Source organism: Salmo salar, chromosome ssa20, assembly GCF_905237065.1.
Source record: "Salmo salar chromosome ssa20, Ssal_v3.1, whole genome shotgun sequence".
Taxonomy (NCBI): Eukaryota; Metazoa; Chordata; class Actinopteri; order Salmoniformes; family Salmonidae; genus Salmo; species Salmo salar.
This window is the reverse complement of record NC_059461.1, coordinates 77,715,776-77,731,724: the sequence shown is the minus strand read 5'-3', so window position 1 is coordinate 77,731,724 and position 15,949 is coordinate 77,715,776. Positions and strand designations below refer to the sequence as shown.

Below are 15,949 nucleotides of genomic sequence, written 5' to 3'. Positions count from 1 at the left end.
AACACACAGGTACATGAATGTACATAAGATTATCAACAAAGAGAGGGTAAAAAACTGCTAAAATATAAAAATGAAATCCTTTGAAAATGAGGATTTGGCTGTTGCTATGTACATTTTATGTTCTGTTTACTGTATGTTATCCTATGCTGTTATTAAAAGATAATCATTTGATGTCAAATCAGCTGTAGCTAATCTCTGTGTTACCTGTATGGCAGAAAGACACATCTCAGGTTCATCTCCTCCACCGAGAGCCATCAGGTTCTCCATATAGCTCATGAATTCCTCTGGTTTCTCTGTCTCATACACCGGCCCCACCCCTGGAGCACAGAGAACACAGGGAAACATACTCACTTCAGCACCGTACACACTGCGTCAGTTACACTGGTAGGACCGCAATATAATTATATATACAGTGCTATTCAACTCAAAATTCAGCTCAGGTGCATCCTGTTTACATTGATCATCCTTGAGATGTTTCTACAACTTCATTGGAGTCCACCTGCGGTAAATTCAATTGATTGGACATAATTTGGTAAGGCACACACCTGTCTATATAAGGTCCCACAGTTGACAGTGCATGTCAGAGCAAAAACCAAGCCATGAGGTTGAAAGAATTGTCCGTAGAGCTCAGAGACAGGATTGTGTTGAGGCACAGATCTGGGGAAGGGTACCAAAACATTTCTGCCACATTGAAGGTCCCCAAGAACTCACTGGCCTCCTTTCTTAAATGGATGAAGTTTGGAACCACCAAGACTCTTTCTAGAGCTTGCCGCCTGGCCAAACTGATCAATTGGGGGAGAAGGGCCTTGGTCAGGGAGGTGACCAAGAACCCGATGGTCATTCTGACAGAGCTCTAGAGTTTTTCTCTAGAGATGGGTGAACCTTCCAGAAGGACAACCATCTCTGCAGCACACCACCAATCAGGCCTTTATGGTAGTGGCCAGGCGGAAGCCTCTTCTCAGTAAAAGGCACATGACAGCCCACTTGGAAAGACTCTCAGACCATGAGAAACAAGATTCTCTGATCTGATGAAACCAAGATTGAACTCTTTCGCCTGAATGCCAAGTGTCACGTCTGGAGGAAACCTGGCACCATCCCTACGGTGAAGCATGGCGGTGGCAGCATCATGCTGTATTCAGCGACAGGGACTGGGAGACTAGTCAGGATCGAGGGAAAGATGAACAGAGCAAAGTACAGAGAGATCCTTGATGGTTCACCTTCTAACAAAAACAACGACCCTAAGCACACAGCCAAGACAACACAGTAGTGTCTTCAGGACAAGTCTCTGAATGTCCTTGAGTGGCCCAGCCAAAGTCCGGACTTAAACCGATCAAACATCTCTGGAGAGACCTGAAAATAGATGTGCAGCGACGCTCCCCATTTAACCTGACAGAGCTTGAGAGGATCTGCAGAGAAGAATGGGAGAAACTCCCCAAATACAGGTGTGCCAAGCTTGTAGTGTCATACCCAAGAAGACTTGAGGCTGTAATCGCTGCCAAAGGTGCTTCAACAAGGTACTGAGTAAAGGGTCCGAATACTTATGTACATTTTTAATACATTTGCAAAAATGCACTGTATATATATATATATATATATATATATATATATATATATATATATATATATAAAATGTAATATCGTTTTATGTGGACCCCAGGAAGAGGAGCTTCTGCACGTGCAATAGCTAATGAAGAACCTAATAAACTAAACTAATAACTTGTATAATGCAGTTATAACATTAACATAATGCCTGTCAAATAGGTTTGATATTCTTGTAGACAATTACATGTAAAATGGTACCCCAAAACTGAAGAAAGGAGTTCTGCCTGTAACACACTTTCGGCACAGGTAACATTTAGGGTTCCATGGTTTGGCCCTGACCCTAACCCTGTCCCCTAACACCCTGGTCATGCCCTCTCCCTCTCCCCTCACCTGGGTCGTGGAAGGGCACCAGCAGGAAGGTGCCTGGCTGCTCGGGAGTGCTGGCGCGGGCCTGGATGATAGCGTGGGCACGGAGGCGGGCTGCGGTGATCTCCTCAAACATGCTGCCTGTGGTGTCCATGACAAACACCAGCGCTGGAGGCTGCTTCACACTGAAGAGTCTGCCCTCAGGATAGAACAGCCAACAGAAGGAAACAGTCTGCCCTCAGAATAGAACAGCCAACAGAAGGAAACACTCTGCCCTCAGAATAGAACAGCCAACAGAAGGAAACAGTCTGCCCTCAGAATAGAACAGCCAACAGAAGGAAACAGTCTGCCCTCAGAATAGAACAGCCAACAGAAGGAAACAGTCTGCCCTCAGAATAGTACAGCCAACAGAAGGAAACAGTCTGCCCTCAGAATAGTACAGCCAACAGAAGGAAACAGTCTGCCCTCAGAATAGAACAGCCAACAGAAGGAAACAGTCTGCCCTCAGGATAGAACAGCCAACAGAAGGAAACAGTCTGCCCTCAGAATAGAACAGCCAACAGAAGGAAACAGTCTGCCCTCAGGAGAGTACAGCCAACAGAAGGAAACAGTCTGCCCTCAGAATAGTACAGCCAACAGAAGGAAACAGTCTGCCCTCAGAATAGAACAGCCAACAGAAGGAAACAGTCTGCCCTCAGAATAGAACAGCCAACAGAAGGAAACAGTCTGCCCTCAGAATAGAACAGCCAACAGAAGGAAACACTCTGCCCTCAGAATAGAACAGCCAACAGAAGGAAACAGTCTGCCCTCAGAATAGAACAGCCAACAGAAGGAAACAGTCTGCCCTCAGGAGAGTACAGCCAACAGAAGGAAACAGTCTGCCCTCAGGATAGAACAGCCAACAGAAGGAAACAGTCTGCCCTCAGAATAGAACAGCCAACAGAAGGAAACACTCTGCCCTCAGAATAGAACAGCCAACAGAAGGAAACAGTCTGCCCTCAGAATAGTACAGCCAACAGAAGGAAACAGTCTGCCCTCAGAATAGAACAGCCAACAGAAGGAAACACTCTGCCCTCAGAATAGAACAGCCAACAGAAGGAAACACTCTGCCCTCAGAATAGAACAGCCAACAGAAGGAAACAGTCTGCCCTCAGAATAGAACAGCCAACAGAAGGAAACAGTCTGCCCTCAGAATAGAACAGCCAACAGAAGGAAACACTCTGCCCTCAGAATAGAACAGCCAAGAACAGGAAACAGTCTGCCCTCAGAATAGAACAGCCAATAGAAGGAAACAGTCTGCCCTCAGGATAGAACAGCCAATAGAAGGAAACACTCTGCACTCAGAATAGAACAGCCAACAGAAGGAAACAGTCTGCCCTCAGGATAGAACAGCCAACAGAAGGAAACTGTCTGCCCTCAGGATAGAACAGCCAACAGAAGGAAACAGTCTGCCCTCAGGATAGAACAGCCAACAGAAGGAAACAGTCTGCCCTCAGAATAGTACAGCCAACAGAAGGAAACAGTCTGCCCTCAGAATAGAACAGCCAACAGAAGGAAACAGTCTGCCCTCAGAATAGAACAGCCAACAGAAGGAAACTGTCTGCCCTCAGGATAGAACAGCCAACAGAAGGAAACAGTCTGCCCTCAGAATAGAACAGCCAACAGAAGGAAACAGTCTGCCCTCAGAATAGAACAGCCAACAGAAGGAAACAGTCTGCCCTCAGAATAGTACAGCCAACAGAAGGAAACAGTCTGCCCTCAGAATAGTACAGCCAACAGAAGGAAACAGTCTGCCCTCAGAATAGAACAGCCAACAGAAGGAAACAGTCTGCCCTCAGAATAGTACAGCCAACAGAAGGAAACAGTCTGCCCTCAGAATAGTACAGCCAACAGAAGGAAACACTCTGCCCTCAGAATAGTACAGCCAACAGAAGGAAACAGTCTGCCCTCAGAATAGAACAGCCAACAGAAGGAAACAGTCTGCCCTCAGGATAGTACAGCCAACAGAAGGAAACAGTCTGCCCTCAGAATAGAACAGCCAACAGAAGGAAACAGTCTGCCCTCAGAATAGAACAGCCAACAGAAGGAAACAGTCTGCCCTCAGAATAGTACAGCCAACAGAAGGAAACAGTCTGCCCTCAGAATAGAACAGCCAACAGAAGGAAACAGTCTGCCCTCAGGATAGAACAGCCAACAGAAGGAAACACTCTGCCCTCAGAATAGAACAGCCAAGAACAGGAAACAGTCTGCCCTCAGAATAGAACAGCCAATAGAAGGAAACAGTCTGCCCTCAGGATAGAACAGCCAATAGAAGGAAACACTCTGCACTCAGAATAGAACAGCCAACAGAAGGAAACAGTCTGCCCTCAGGATAGAACAGCCAACAGAAGGAAACTGTCTGCCCTCAGGATAGAACAGCCAACAGAAGGAAACAGTCTGCCCTCAGGATAGAACAGCCAACAGAAGGAAACAGTCTGCCCTCAGAATAGTACAGCCAACAGAAGGAAACAGTCTGCCCTCAGAATAGAACAGCCAACAGAAGGAAACAGTCTGCCCTCAGAATAGAACAGCCAACAGAAGGAAACAGTCTGCCCTCAGGATAGAACAGCCAACAGAAGGAAACAGTCTGCCCTCAGGATAGAACAGCCAACAGAAGGAAACAGTCTGCCCTCAGGATAGAACAGCCAACAGAAGGAAACAGTCTGCCCTCAGAATAGAACAGCCAACAGAAGGAAACAGTCTGCCCTCAGAATAGAACAGCCAACAGAAGGAAACTGTCTGCCCTCAGGATAGAACAGCCAACAGAAGGAAACAGTCTGCCCTCAGAATAGAACAGCCAACAGAAGGAAACAGTCTGCACTCAGAATAGTACAGCCAACAGAAGGAAACAGTCTGCCCTCAGAATAGTACAGCCAACAGAAGGAAACAGTCTGCCCTCAGAATAGAACAGCCAACAGAAGGAAACAGTCTGCCCTCAGAATAGTACAGCCAACAGAAGGAAACAGTCTGCCCTCAGAATAGAACAGCCAACAGAAGGAAACAGTCTGCCCTCAGAATAGTACAGCCAACAGAAGGAAACAGTCTGCCCTCAGGAGAGTACAGCCAACAGAAGGAAACAGTCTGCCCTCAGAATAGAACAGCCAACAGAAGGAAACAGTCTGCCCTCAGAATAGAACAGCCAACAGAAGGAAACAGTCTGCCCTCAGGAGAGTACAGCCAACAGAAGGAAACAGTCTGCCCTCAGAATAGAACAGCCAACAGAAGGAAACAGTCTGCCCTCAGAATAGAACAGCCAACAGAAGGAAACAGTCTGCCCTCAGAATAGAACAGCCAACAGAAGGAAACAGTCTGCCCTCAGGAGAGTACAGCCAACAGAAGGAAACAGTCTGCCCTCAGAATAGAACAGCCAACAGAAGGAAACAGTCTGCCCTCAGAATAGAACAGCCAACAGAAGGAAACAGTCTGCCCTCAGAATAGAACAGCCAACAGAAGGAAACAGTCTGCCCTCAGAATAGTACAGCCAACAGAAGGAAACAGTCTGCCCTCAGGATAGAACAGCCAACAGAAGGAAACAGTCTGCCCTCAGAATAGAACAGCCAACAGAAGGAAACAGTCTGCCCTCAGAATAGAACAGCCAACAGAAGGAAACAGTCTGCCCTCAGAATAGAACAGCCAACAGAAGGAAACAGTCTGCCCTCAGGATAGAACAGCCAACAGAAGGAAACTGTCTGCCCTCAGGATAGAACAGCCAATAGAAGGAAACACTCTGCCCTCAGAATAGAACAGCCAATAGAAGGAAACACTCTGCCCTCAGAATAGAACAGCCAACAGAAGGAAACTGTCTGCCCTCAGAATAGTACAGCCAAGAACAGGAAACACAGTGGCACGAGTAGTTACAACACATTATATGATAATTTCTGTGATGCACTCTATACGGTCTCCCTCTTTGCACTGTATACGGTCTCCCTCTTTGCACTGTATACGGTCTCCCTCTTTGCACTGTATACGGTCTCTCTCTTTGCACTGTATACGGTCTCCCTCTTTGGCCCGTGTGTACCATGTTTAGAATATCAGCACAAATGGTTGGTCTATAGATCAAATTAAAATGTAATCATATCAAACTTTATTTAAAAAAGTATATTTAACATCATAATGAAGGCTACATAGACCCCACCTGAGGAAGCTGGTGTTGCCCACACTGTCTCTGAGGTCTCTGAGCACAGTAAGGGTTGCCATGGTAGCGAGGCGGGCAGCCTCCACATGGAGGTAGTGATGGGGGGAGAATAGGGGGGAGGTGCTGTCCTTATTGATGCCCCCCTTGGCCCCCTGGTGACGACTGCTGTCCAGTATGCCCCCGTGACTACACTTCCCTGAAAAACACAGTATTTATAATGATTATTCATCAAAGATAAAGTTATTAGAAAGTGTGACACAGATTTTCTCAAATGGAAACCACACTCATGTTGAAGCTTGCAGATGTTTGAATCAATATATCTGGCTCAGATGTTAGTTCTTCAATCTACACAAGAATGAAAATAGCTAGGCCTCCATACCGTGTGGTTTGGGTGGGTAGGTGCGGAAGTACCCGGTGGTAAGCAGTAGAGGGTCCTGCTGACTCTGGGTCAGTCTGGGCAGGAGGTTGTCTCTGCAGGTAACGCTGTGACACTCCATACAGGTAGGAGTGTCCTCTGGGGAGGACAGATAGACAAAGAGAACTATGAACACAGGTCTCGTTAATTTAACCCAAAATGTGTTTTAACTGTACCTGTGGCTACAGGGAAGGCTGGCTGCCCAGGCTGCAGCAGGTGGAGGTATATTGAGTGCTGACCCATCTCCACCCAGTTACTATGGCTGTAGAAATCCTGTTCACAGAGAGAGTCAGCATCCTGTAGGTCAGACACTGGGGACCTCTCCTGTCATTCTCATGTAAAAGGCTCATTGCACATTCAAATTGCCACAACGCCAAACATTATTGGATGAGTGATATTTACATTTGACATGATGTGCTATCTTACAGAATACTGTGTGTTTGGCCTATTGTACCTGCAATGAGTGTAGCAGCTGTCCCAGACTGTGTCTTGCCCCCTGGTACTCTTTGGCCCGTGCAGAGAGCAGGGTTTGGGCCCAGAACTGCCGTAGCATCGCAATAGATTCCTCCACGCGCTCCGAATCAAAGTGGTAGACTGGGTCGGACCGTGTGGAGCTCAGGAAGTCCATGGCCGCATTTGAACGCACCACCTCCCCCACTGCATGCCAGAACCCCCGACCCAGACCTGCCTGTGAGACCATCAACATCGTCATCCTCATCATAACCATCATCATCACCATCATCCAGCAACTGAGTTTATTCATCATCATCATTGTCATCGTCATTATGGATTCACAGCATCATTATGGATTCCACTAATTCCGCTCCAGCCATTACCACAAGGCCTTCCTCCCCAATTAAGGTGCCACCAACCTCCTGTGATATCTGACTAATGCAGCGTTCAAAACAACTATGAACTCAGAACTCGGAAATCTCCAACTTCTGACTTAAGTGTGTTCAAACTGGAAACTCAGAATAAAAACGAGCTCCGACTGGGAAAATTAGTTTTGAACTCGGAATTCAAAGTTGGAAAGTTGGGAACTCGGGCCTCTTTCTAGAGCTCCGACTTTCCGAACTTAAAATCGCAGACGTCATGATATGACCTCGTTTTTTTCTGAATTCCCAGTTGTCTGAACGTACCATAAGGCCATCATAACAGGTTGTCAGAAGTGCTTACACCTCGTCAAATATAAGATAGGAGTGATTATTTCAAAAACATTATTATGTACCTTGACGGAGTTTTGAGTGACCAAAAGTAGCTAACAGCTAACTGCTCTCTCATGTCTCTTCATTAGTTGAGCAGAGCCAGAGATAATTTAAAGGAGATTGGAAACTCCCTTGGAATTGTATTAACGGCCATTGTGTACGTTGCCCATGCTACATCAATGGGCCACGCGCTGCAATCTGGGCGATTCTGGGACAAAGAGCGTTCTCCTTCAAGGAGTGAATGGGAGTCAATTGGGTGCTAGCTCAAAAACCCAACATTAGCATGACTTTCATCAACAAGAAGCACAACATTACAAATCTTTTCCGAGATGTGAGATAATTAATTTGCTATCTGTAATATTGTATTGTTTTGGAATTGTGACATTAAGTACTTTCGAGGAAAATAGGCACGTTTATTTGTTACATTTGACTGTGTAAAACCGAGTAGTACTACTTGTTTCTCTGAGAGTGAGGTGGATATATAGCATTTTGCAAAAAAAAACATTGTTATTTGTCTCTCTGAAATGAAACCAGATGGCGTAAAGGAGCTTGCAAGGATTTGTAGTCTTGCATGATATCTACTTTGATGCTAATTAGCATTTTCTAATCTGAGTATTGATAAAAGCCACATTGTCTGAGAGAGATTTACATGGTTATCAAAACATCACGCCAGAGTAAGCCTACACGAAACACAGACCTTATTTTAAGTGTTTCTAAAATACGCTATGGGAAAAATTGTGGGGAAAAAACGATTGGAATAATTTTCCTGTTTGACCGCTAGGTTTTATGGGTATTATGACTCATAATGTGGTACTCTATTGAACAACCATGCCATGATTAGACAGTGAAAAACACACCAATCTCTTTCATCATTTCTTTAAGCAATAAAAGCTAATTTACCAACATTTCTGAAAATGGATATATAGGGTTTTGGAATTAAACTCTTCAACTCATTCTTTGCATATGTATCCCTAATGCTCCTAATGAACCATACGTCAGATTCTCTCCAGATGTTTTACATGAAGGAATATAGTTACTATATAATAGAGTGTTTGCTTTGTTATCCAACTGATGTTGTGTCCTTTCTGTCATCCTGTGAACCCTGTTCATTGCTGCTCACGGCTACTGTATATTTTTGATTCTGTATTTTTTTTAATTACCTTTATTTAAGTAGGCAAGTCAGTTAAGAACAAATTCTTATTTTCAATGATGGCCTAGGAACAGTGGGTTAACTGCCTTGTTCAGGAGCAGAACGGCAGATTTTTACCTTGTCAGCTCAGGGATTCGATCTTGCAACCTTCCAGTTACTAGTCCAACACTCTAACCACTAGGCAGCCAAAGCAACATTTCCCAAAAGCAGCAATAACACAATAATGCTGGTTGTGATACTGACAGCAGTCATCATCATCCTCATCATCATTAGTATTATCATCATCATCATCACCATCATCATGTTGTGTCTATAGACATGTTTGTGTCTATAGACAGCCTTCCATGCATCCTCAATTACCTGGAGCTGGGTTAAACGCTCTTAAGATGGAACACAGTGCTGCAATGTGATTATGTGTGTGTGTGTGTGTGTGTTTACACACACCACAGCCTCACCTGCTCCTGTGTGTGTCGGTGCTGGTGTGTGTTATCCATACTCAGTGTCTCCAGAGTGACGTTGAGGACACCCTGCTCAGTGATGAATTGGTGTGTGTAGGAGTCCAAGGACAGGGTTAACACACGGGACCAGAAGTTGGGGAGGAAGCCTCTGCAGCCTGGTAGAGTCAGTACCACACACAGCAGAACATACAGCTTCCTCATCCGAACCCCTGACCCACCATGACCCCTGCTCTGTGACATCATCACTTCCTGGGGAATAGGGTGGGGAGAAGAAGACATTACACCTGAAACATAACATTATTTCCATTAGACTTTGGTCTTAGGTATGTTTGTACCGGTAGACTTGCAACCTTTACACAAAATGCAAACCAGTGTGTTACGTGTGTTATGTGCCCGTGTGTGTTGTGTTAGTTGTGAGAACAGGAGTATGTGTGTCTTCAACCTTGTGGCCACATAAACAATTGTTTGTGGTGACAGAGATTTTCCAAATAGAGCAAAATAGGCCATGAACCCCTTTTGCATTGATCCACCATGTTTATGGGGCATTGATCAGTGAAGTCTCCTAAATACCCCACACCAAATGTCAAACCTCCAACTGAACAGTGTTCTGGAATCTCTGAAGCCTTCTAGCACATTCTCTGTTGTGCATACTCACCACAGTGACTATCAGTTTCATGTCTCTAACCTCAACCACTTTTGCTACTTGTCCTATCACGAGCCTTGTTTTCATCAATACCCGAAAACATATTTTATTCTATCTGTCTCTCTGCTGTAGGAAATTGTTAAAATGTTTAGCACAATGATGCCTAATTTAACTTTGAAGTACATGCTCACCAAAAATGACATGGTGAGAGTCACAATACACTGTACTGAAATAAGGATGCTTACCTGACATAATATGTCTTGATGACTAGATTAACTGGATTGTGAGTGGTACCCATCACTGGGATGTTTTCTTGACTAATCTGATGTAGGACCCTAATTAAAGGGTGCGTTTGTAAATTGCCTCCAGTGAGTCAACACTGGACACTGGCTGAGGAGTAAGGTTGATCAGAGTGTTCTGACCTCACAATGGCAGTCAAGCTCACAAGCTAACTGGCTAACGTTGGCTAGCTTGCTAGCTACTTCCAGACACAAATGAGAGAACAGCTCACTCTGATCATTTTACTCGCCCTAGCAGAGCTGGTTAGGCTGTTTTCATGCTATCTAGAGCATTAGTGACTGTAACTGTGCTGCTAGCAACAATTTAATTCAGTTTTTTGCCAACCTTCACTGACACCTGTCATCTTCAATGGGGGTTGCGCGTTTGTAAATTCATCCGTTATTCTGCGCTCTGGCACACTCAAAGGAGAGTGCTCTGAAACCGGAGTAGCCAAAATGAATTTACGAACTCACCCAAAGTTAACTAATAATATGTATGATCACGCCATAGTAATAAAGTGTTGTGTTAGTTGTGAGAACAGGAGGATGTGCATTTTTGATAGCATTTTTGAAATAGAGACAGTACAAAAAAAATGCATGAAATGTATGAAAATGTATGCATTCACTAATGTAAGTCGCTCTGGATAAGAACGTCTGCTAAATGACTAAAATGTAAAAAATGATATCATATCTACAGTATTTCACTTTTAATGTGTATAGTATTGCTTACTAGGTGTTGTCCAATGAATTCTGTAACCACTCCCTCTTCAAATCAGGGTTGATTGGAAAAAGCTGTTCAAAAGAGGACATTGTATTATCATATCTTTGTACTCCATGACGAAGGCCATGCAACCAAAACACATCTGAGTTTTGAAACTTTGTTTCCATTGAACATGTCATATAAATAAAGGCATTTTAATTAATTATATGAAGAGTACCTTGGTCCTCCTTTCTTTTTGAGGAGGATGTGTGTCTTGAACCTTGTGGCCACATAAACAATTTGTTTTTGGTGATAGAGATTTTCCAAGTAGAACAAAATAGGCCATGAACCCTTTTGCATTTATCCACCATGTTTATGGGGCATTGATCAGTGAAGTCTCCTAAATACCCCACACCAAATGTCAAACCTCCAACTGAACAGTGTTTTAGAATCTCTGAAGCCTTCTAGCACATTCTCTGTTGTGCATACTCACCACAGTGACTATCAGTTTCATGTCTCTAACCTCAACCACTTTTACCGCTTCTCCTATCACGAGCCTTGTTTTCATCAATCTAGAGCATTAGTGACTGTAACTGTGCTGCTAGCAACAACTTAATTCACTTTTTTACCAACCTTCACTGACACCTGTCATCTTCAATGGGGGTTGCGCGTTTGTAAATTAATCCGTTATTCTGCGCTCTGGCACACTCAAAGGAGAGTGCTCTGAAACTGGAGTAGCCATAATGAATTTACGAACACACCCAAAGTTAACTAATAATGTGTATGATCAAAGTTGTACATACATGTACTATATAATATTGTGTTAGATAAACTATTTCAGTCCCATGTGCTGACTTGTGACCATGGATTTCAGCCATAGAAATATGAACCTAAAATTATTTAAATGAATACCATTGAATTTCATAAGCAGTTGTTACTTATAATTACTATAGTTACTATAATTTCTTTGTGTATATCAGATGAGGAAAGCCCTCATCTTCAACTTGATAATCTAATGTATTGCTGTACATATGTACGTTGCATAGGAATTCTTTCACCTTAATTCATGACCTGTCTTGGTTCTTGATCCTGTTCCTTCTACTTCCTGCTTGATTAAGTGAGTTTGATATATCTCCAGAGTTCAGACACTATTGGCGTACGTGTCAGACATTCTGTGTCAACTGTCTGTAGAGGAAATCCACATGTGAGTTCTACTGAGCCTTCAACCACAGTCTGTAACCAGAGAAAAGTTATTTAGGATATCACACCATTATTGAGTCTTCCAGTCCGTTGTCCTTGGGCCTTGTCTCAAGATGTCCTCTCTGGTAAAGTAATAGATGGGATGGGCGCCGCTGTTGCAGCTTGCATGAGAGTCTGGTTGACACTGAGTCTTTCTGAGGGGGTAAACGGAAGGCTGAAGGTATCCCCCCCCCCCATTAATGCACGGTGCATTGACTCTCCACAATAAGGCTGCATATATTACCAGCCATAGTGTTCAACTGAAGGCCCCCCTCCCCCTTCTCTCAATCCCTAACTCCCTCTCTTTTCTCCCAGGAAGAAAAGCATTGGGGCGGCCTCTATGATGAACAACACCCTCTCCACACCCTCTCCTTCCTAGCAGATCCTTTCTTATGACTTTATAAAGAATGGGGGTCAGTTGCTAACCAACGAGAGACTCAGCATTGCACTTCAGCTCTAAGAGATGGGGCACAGAGAGGTTAGCTGTAACATATCCAGTACAGTGTTGGAAAAAAGTACACAATTGTCATACTTGTGTAAAAGTATAGATACCTTAATAGAAATGTTATTCTAATTTTATTATAAATACTACTTGAGTAAAAGTCTAAAGGTATTTGGTTCTAAATATACTTAAGTATCAAAAGTAAATGTAATTTATAAAATCTACTAGTATCAAAAGTAAATGTAATTTCTAAAATATACTAGTATCAAAAGTAATTGCTAAAATATACTTAAGTATCAAAATTAAAAGTAAAAGTATAAATAATTTAAAATTCCTTATATTAATCAAAACAGATGGCACCGTTTTTTTTATTTTTAATTTACGCATTGTCAGGGGTACACTCCTACACTCAGACATAATTTACAAACGATGCATTTATATTTAGTGAGTCTGCCAGATCAAAGGCAGTATGGATGACCACGTGTTCTCTTGATAAGTGCGTGAATTGGACCATGTTCCCGTCCTTGTCACGCATGTGTGTAGGAACGGACCAAAGCTCAGCGTGAGTTTTGTACCACATCTTTTATTTGAATGTGAAACTTTGCAAGACAAACAATAAACTATAAACAAAACACAAACCGCGACGACAGAGGTGCAACATGCACTAACTCAAAAATAATCTCCCACAAACACAAGTGGGAAAAACAACTACTTAAATATGATTCCCAATTAGAGACAACGATGACCAGCTGCCTCTAATTGGGAATCATACGAAAAATACGAAAAATTAAACTAGACAAAACACCCCAGTCACGCCCTGACCTACTCTACCATAGAAAATAAGAGCACTCTATGGTCAGGACGTGACAGTCCTGCTAAGCATTCATCATGTAACTAGTACTTTTGGGTGTCAGGGGAAAATGTATGGAATAAAAAGTACATTATTTTCTTTAGGAATGTAGTGAAGTAAAAGTAAAAGTTGTCAAAAATATAAATAGTAAAGTAAAGTACAGATACCACAAAAAGCTACTTAAGTAGTACTTTAAAGTATTTTTACTTAAGTACTTTACACCACTGATCCAGTAAAGATAGTGACTGGGGGCCTTCTGCTGCTTACCTGAATTGTATAGTTAGTATTCCATTCCAGCCATTCCATTGCTGTGTGTCTCTGTAGTAACTCAGCCCAGGCAGTTAATCATATTTATTTTATTTATTTATTTATTTCACCTTTATTTAACCAGGTAGGCAAGTTGAGAACAAGTTCTCATTTACAATTGCGACCTGGCCAAGATAAAGCAAAGCAGTTCGACAACATGCAAAAACACAGAGTTACACATGGAGTAAAACAACATACAATCAATGATACAGTAGACAAAAATAAGACTATATACAATGTGAGCAAATGATGTGAGATAAGGGAGGTAAAGGCAAAAAAAGGCCATGGTGGCAAAGTAAATAAAGTATAGCAAGTAAAACACTGGAATGGTAGAATTATAATTTGAAGAAAGTTCAAAGTTAAAATATAAATAATATGGTGCAAAGGAGCAAAATAATAAATAAAATAAATAAATACAGTAGGGGAAGAGGTAGTAGTTTGGGCTAAATTATAGATGGGCTATGTACAGGTGCAGTTATCTGGGAGCTGCTCTGATAGCTGGTGCTTAAAGCTAGTGAGGGAGATAAGTGTTTCCAGTTTCAGAGATTTTTGTAGTTCGTTCCAGTCATTGGCAGCAGAGAACTGGAAGGAGAGACGACCAAAGGAGGAGTTGGCTTTAGGGGTGACCAGAGAGATATACCTGCTGGAGCGCGTGCTACAGGTGGGTGCTGCTATGGTGACCAGTGAGCGGAGATAAGGGGGGACTTTACCTAGCAGGGTCTTGTAGATGACCTGGAGCCAATGTGTTTGGCGACGGTTATGAAGCGAAGGCCAGCCAACGAGAGCGTACAGGTCGCAGTGGTGGGTAGTATATGGGGCTTTGGTGACAAAACGGATGGCACTGTGATAGACTGCATCCAGCTTGTTGAGTAGGGTATTGGAGGCTATTTTGTAGATGACATCGCCGAAGTCGAGGATTGGTAGGATGGTCAGTTTTACGAGGGTATGTTTGGCAGCATGAGTGAAGGATGCTTTGTTGCGAAATAGGAAGCCAATTCTAGATTTAACTTTGGATTGGAGATGATTGATGTGAGTCTGGAAGGAGAGTTTACAGTCTAACCAGACACCTAGGTATTTGTAGTTATCCACAAATTCTAAGTCAGAACCGTCCAGAGAAGTGATGCTGGACAGGCGGGCAGGTGCAGGCAGCGATCGGTTGAAGAGCATGCATTTAGTTTTACTTGTGTTTAGGAGCAGTTGGAGACCACGGAAGGAGAGTTGAATGGCATTGAAGCTCGTCTGGAGGGTTGTTAACACAGTGTCCAAAGAAGGGCCAGAAGTATACAGAATGGTGTCGTCTGCGTAGAGGTGGATCAGAGATTCACCAGCAGCAAGAGCGACATCATTGATGTATACAGAGAAAAGAGTTGGCCCAAGAATTGAACCCTGTGGTACCCCCATAGAGACTGCCAGAGGTCCGGACAGCAGGCCCTCCGATTTGACACACTGAACTCTATCAGAGAAGTAGTTGGTGAACCAGGCGACGCAATCGTTTGAGAAACCAAGGCTACTGAGTCTGCCGATGAGGATGTGGTGATTAACAGAGTCAAAAGCTTTGGCCAGGTCAATGAATACGGCAGCACAGTATTGTTTCTTATCGATGGCGGTTACGATATCGTTTAGGACCTTGAGCGTGGCTGAGGTGCACCCATGACCAGCTCTGAAACCAGATTGCATAGCGGAGAGGGTGCGGTGGGATTCGAAATGGTCGGTAATCTGTTTGTTGACTTGGCTTTCGAAGACCTTAGAAAGGCAGGGTAGGATGGATATAGGTCTGTAGCAATTTGGGTCAAGAGTGTCCCCTCCTTTGAAGAGGGGGATGACAGCAGCTGCTTTCCAATCTATGGGAATCTCAGACGACACGAAAGAGAGGTTGAACAGGCTAGTAATAGGGGTTGCAATAATTTTGGCAGATAATTTTAGAAAGAAAGGGTCCAGATTGTCTAGCCCAGCTGATTTGTAGGGGTCCAGATTTTGCAGCTCTTTCAGGACATCAGCTGAATGGATTTGGGAGAAGGAGAAATGAGGGAGGCTTGGGCGAGTAGCTGTGGGGGGTGCAGTGCTGTTGAATGCAGTAGGGGTAGTTAGGTGGAAAGCATGGCCAGCCATAGAAAAATGCTTATTGAAATTCTCAATTATAGTGGGCTTATCGGTGGTGACAGAGTTTCCTATCCTCAGTGC

The 15,949-nt window shown here is 43.5% G+C and overlaps 1 protein-coding gene across 4 annotated transcripts in view; it reads right to left on the bottom strand.

Annotated features, from left to right (window-relative positions):
* vwa7 (von Willebrand factor A domain containing 7) overlaps nucleotides 1–15,949 on the bottom strand; it is a 30,390-nt gene that overhangs the window by 4,232 nt on the left and 10,209 nt on the right. Inside the window, exons 1-10 of one of the 4 annotated variants that reach the window (XM_045703970.1) lie at nucleotides 12,200–12,314; nucleotides 11,990–12,116; nucleotides 10,962–11,023; nucleotides 9,308–9,559; nucleotides 6,952–7,185; nucleotides 6,674–6,770; nucleotides 6,462–6,596; nucleotides 6,083–6,278; nucleotides 1,933–2,102; nucleotides 205–317 (exon numbers count right to left, since the gene is read on the bottom strand). In XM_045703970.1, the coding sequence (XP_045559926.1) occupies nucleotides 205–317; nucleotides 1,933–2,102; nucleotides 6,083–6,278; nucleotides 6,462–6,596; nucleotides 6,674–6,770; nucleotides 6,952–7,185; nucleotides 9,308–9,553 (1,191 nt within the window). In that variant the 5' untranslated portion in view covers nucleotides 9,554–9,559; nucleotides 10,962–11,023; nucleotides 11,990–12,116; nucleotides 12,200–12,314. Of the gene's footprint in view, nucleotides 1–204; nucleotides 318–1,932; nucleotides 2,103–6,082; nucleotides 6,279–6,461; nucleotides 6,597–6,673; nucleotides 6,771–6,951; nucleotides 7,186–9,307; nucleotides 9,560–10,961; nucleotides 11,024–11,989; nucleotides 12,321–15,949 lie in introns of those variants that run through there. The other 3 variants (XM_045703971.1, XM_014163326.2, XM_045703969.1) reach the window with 3 other exon arrangements.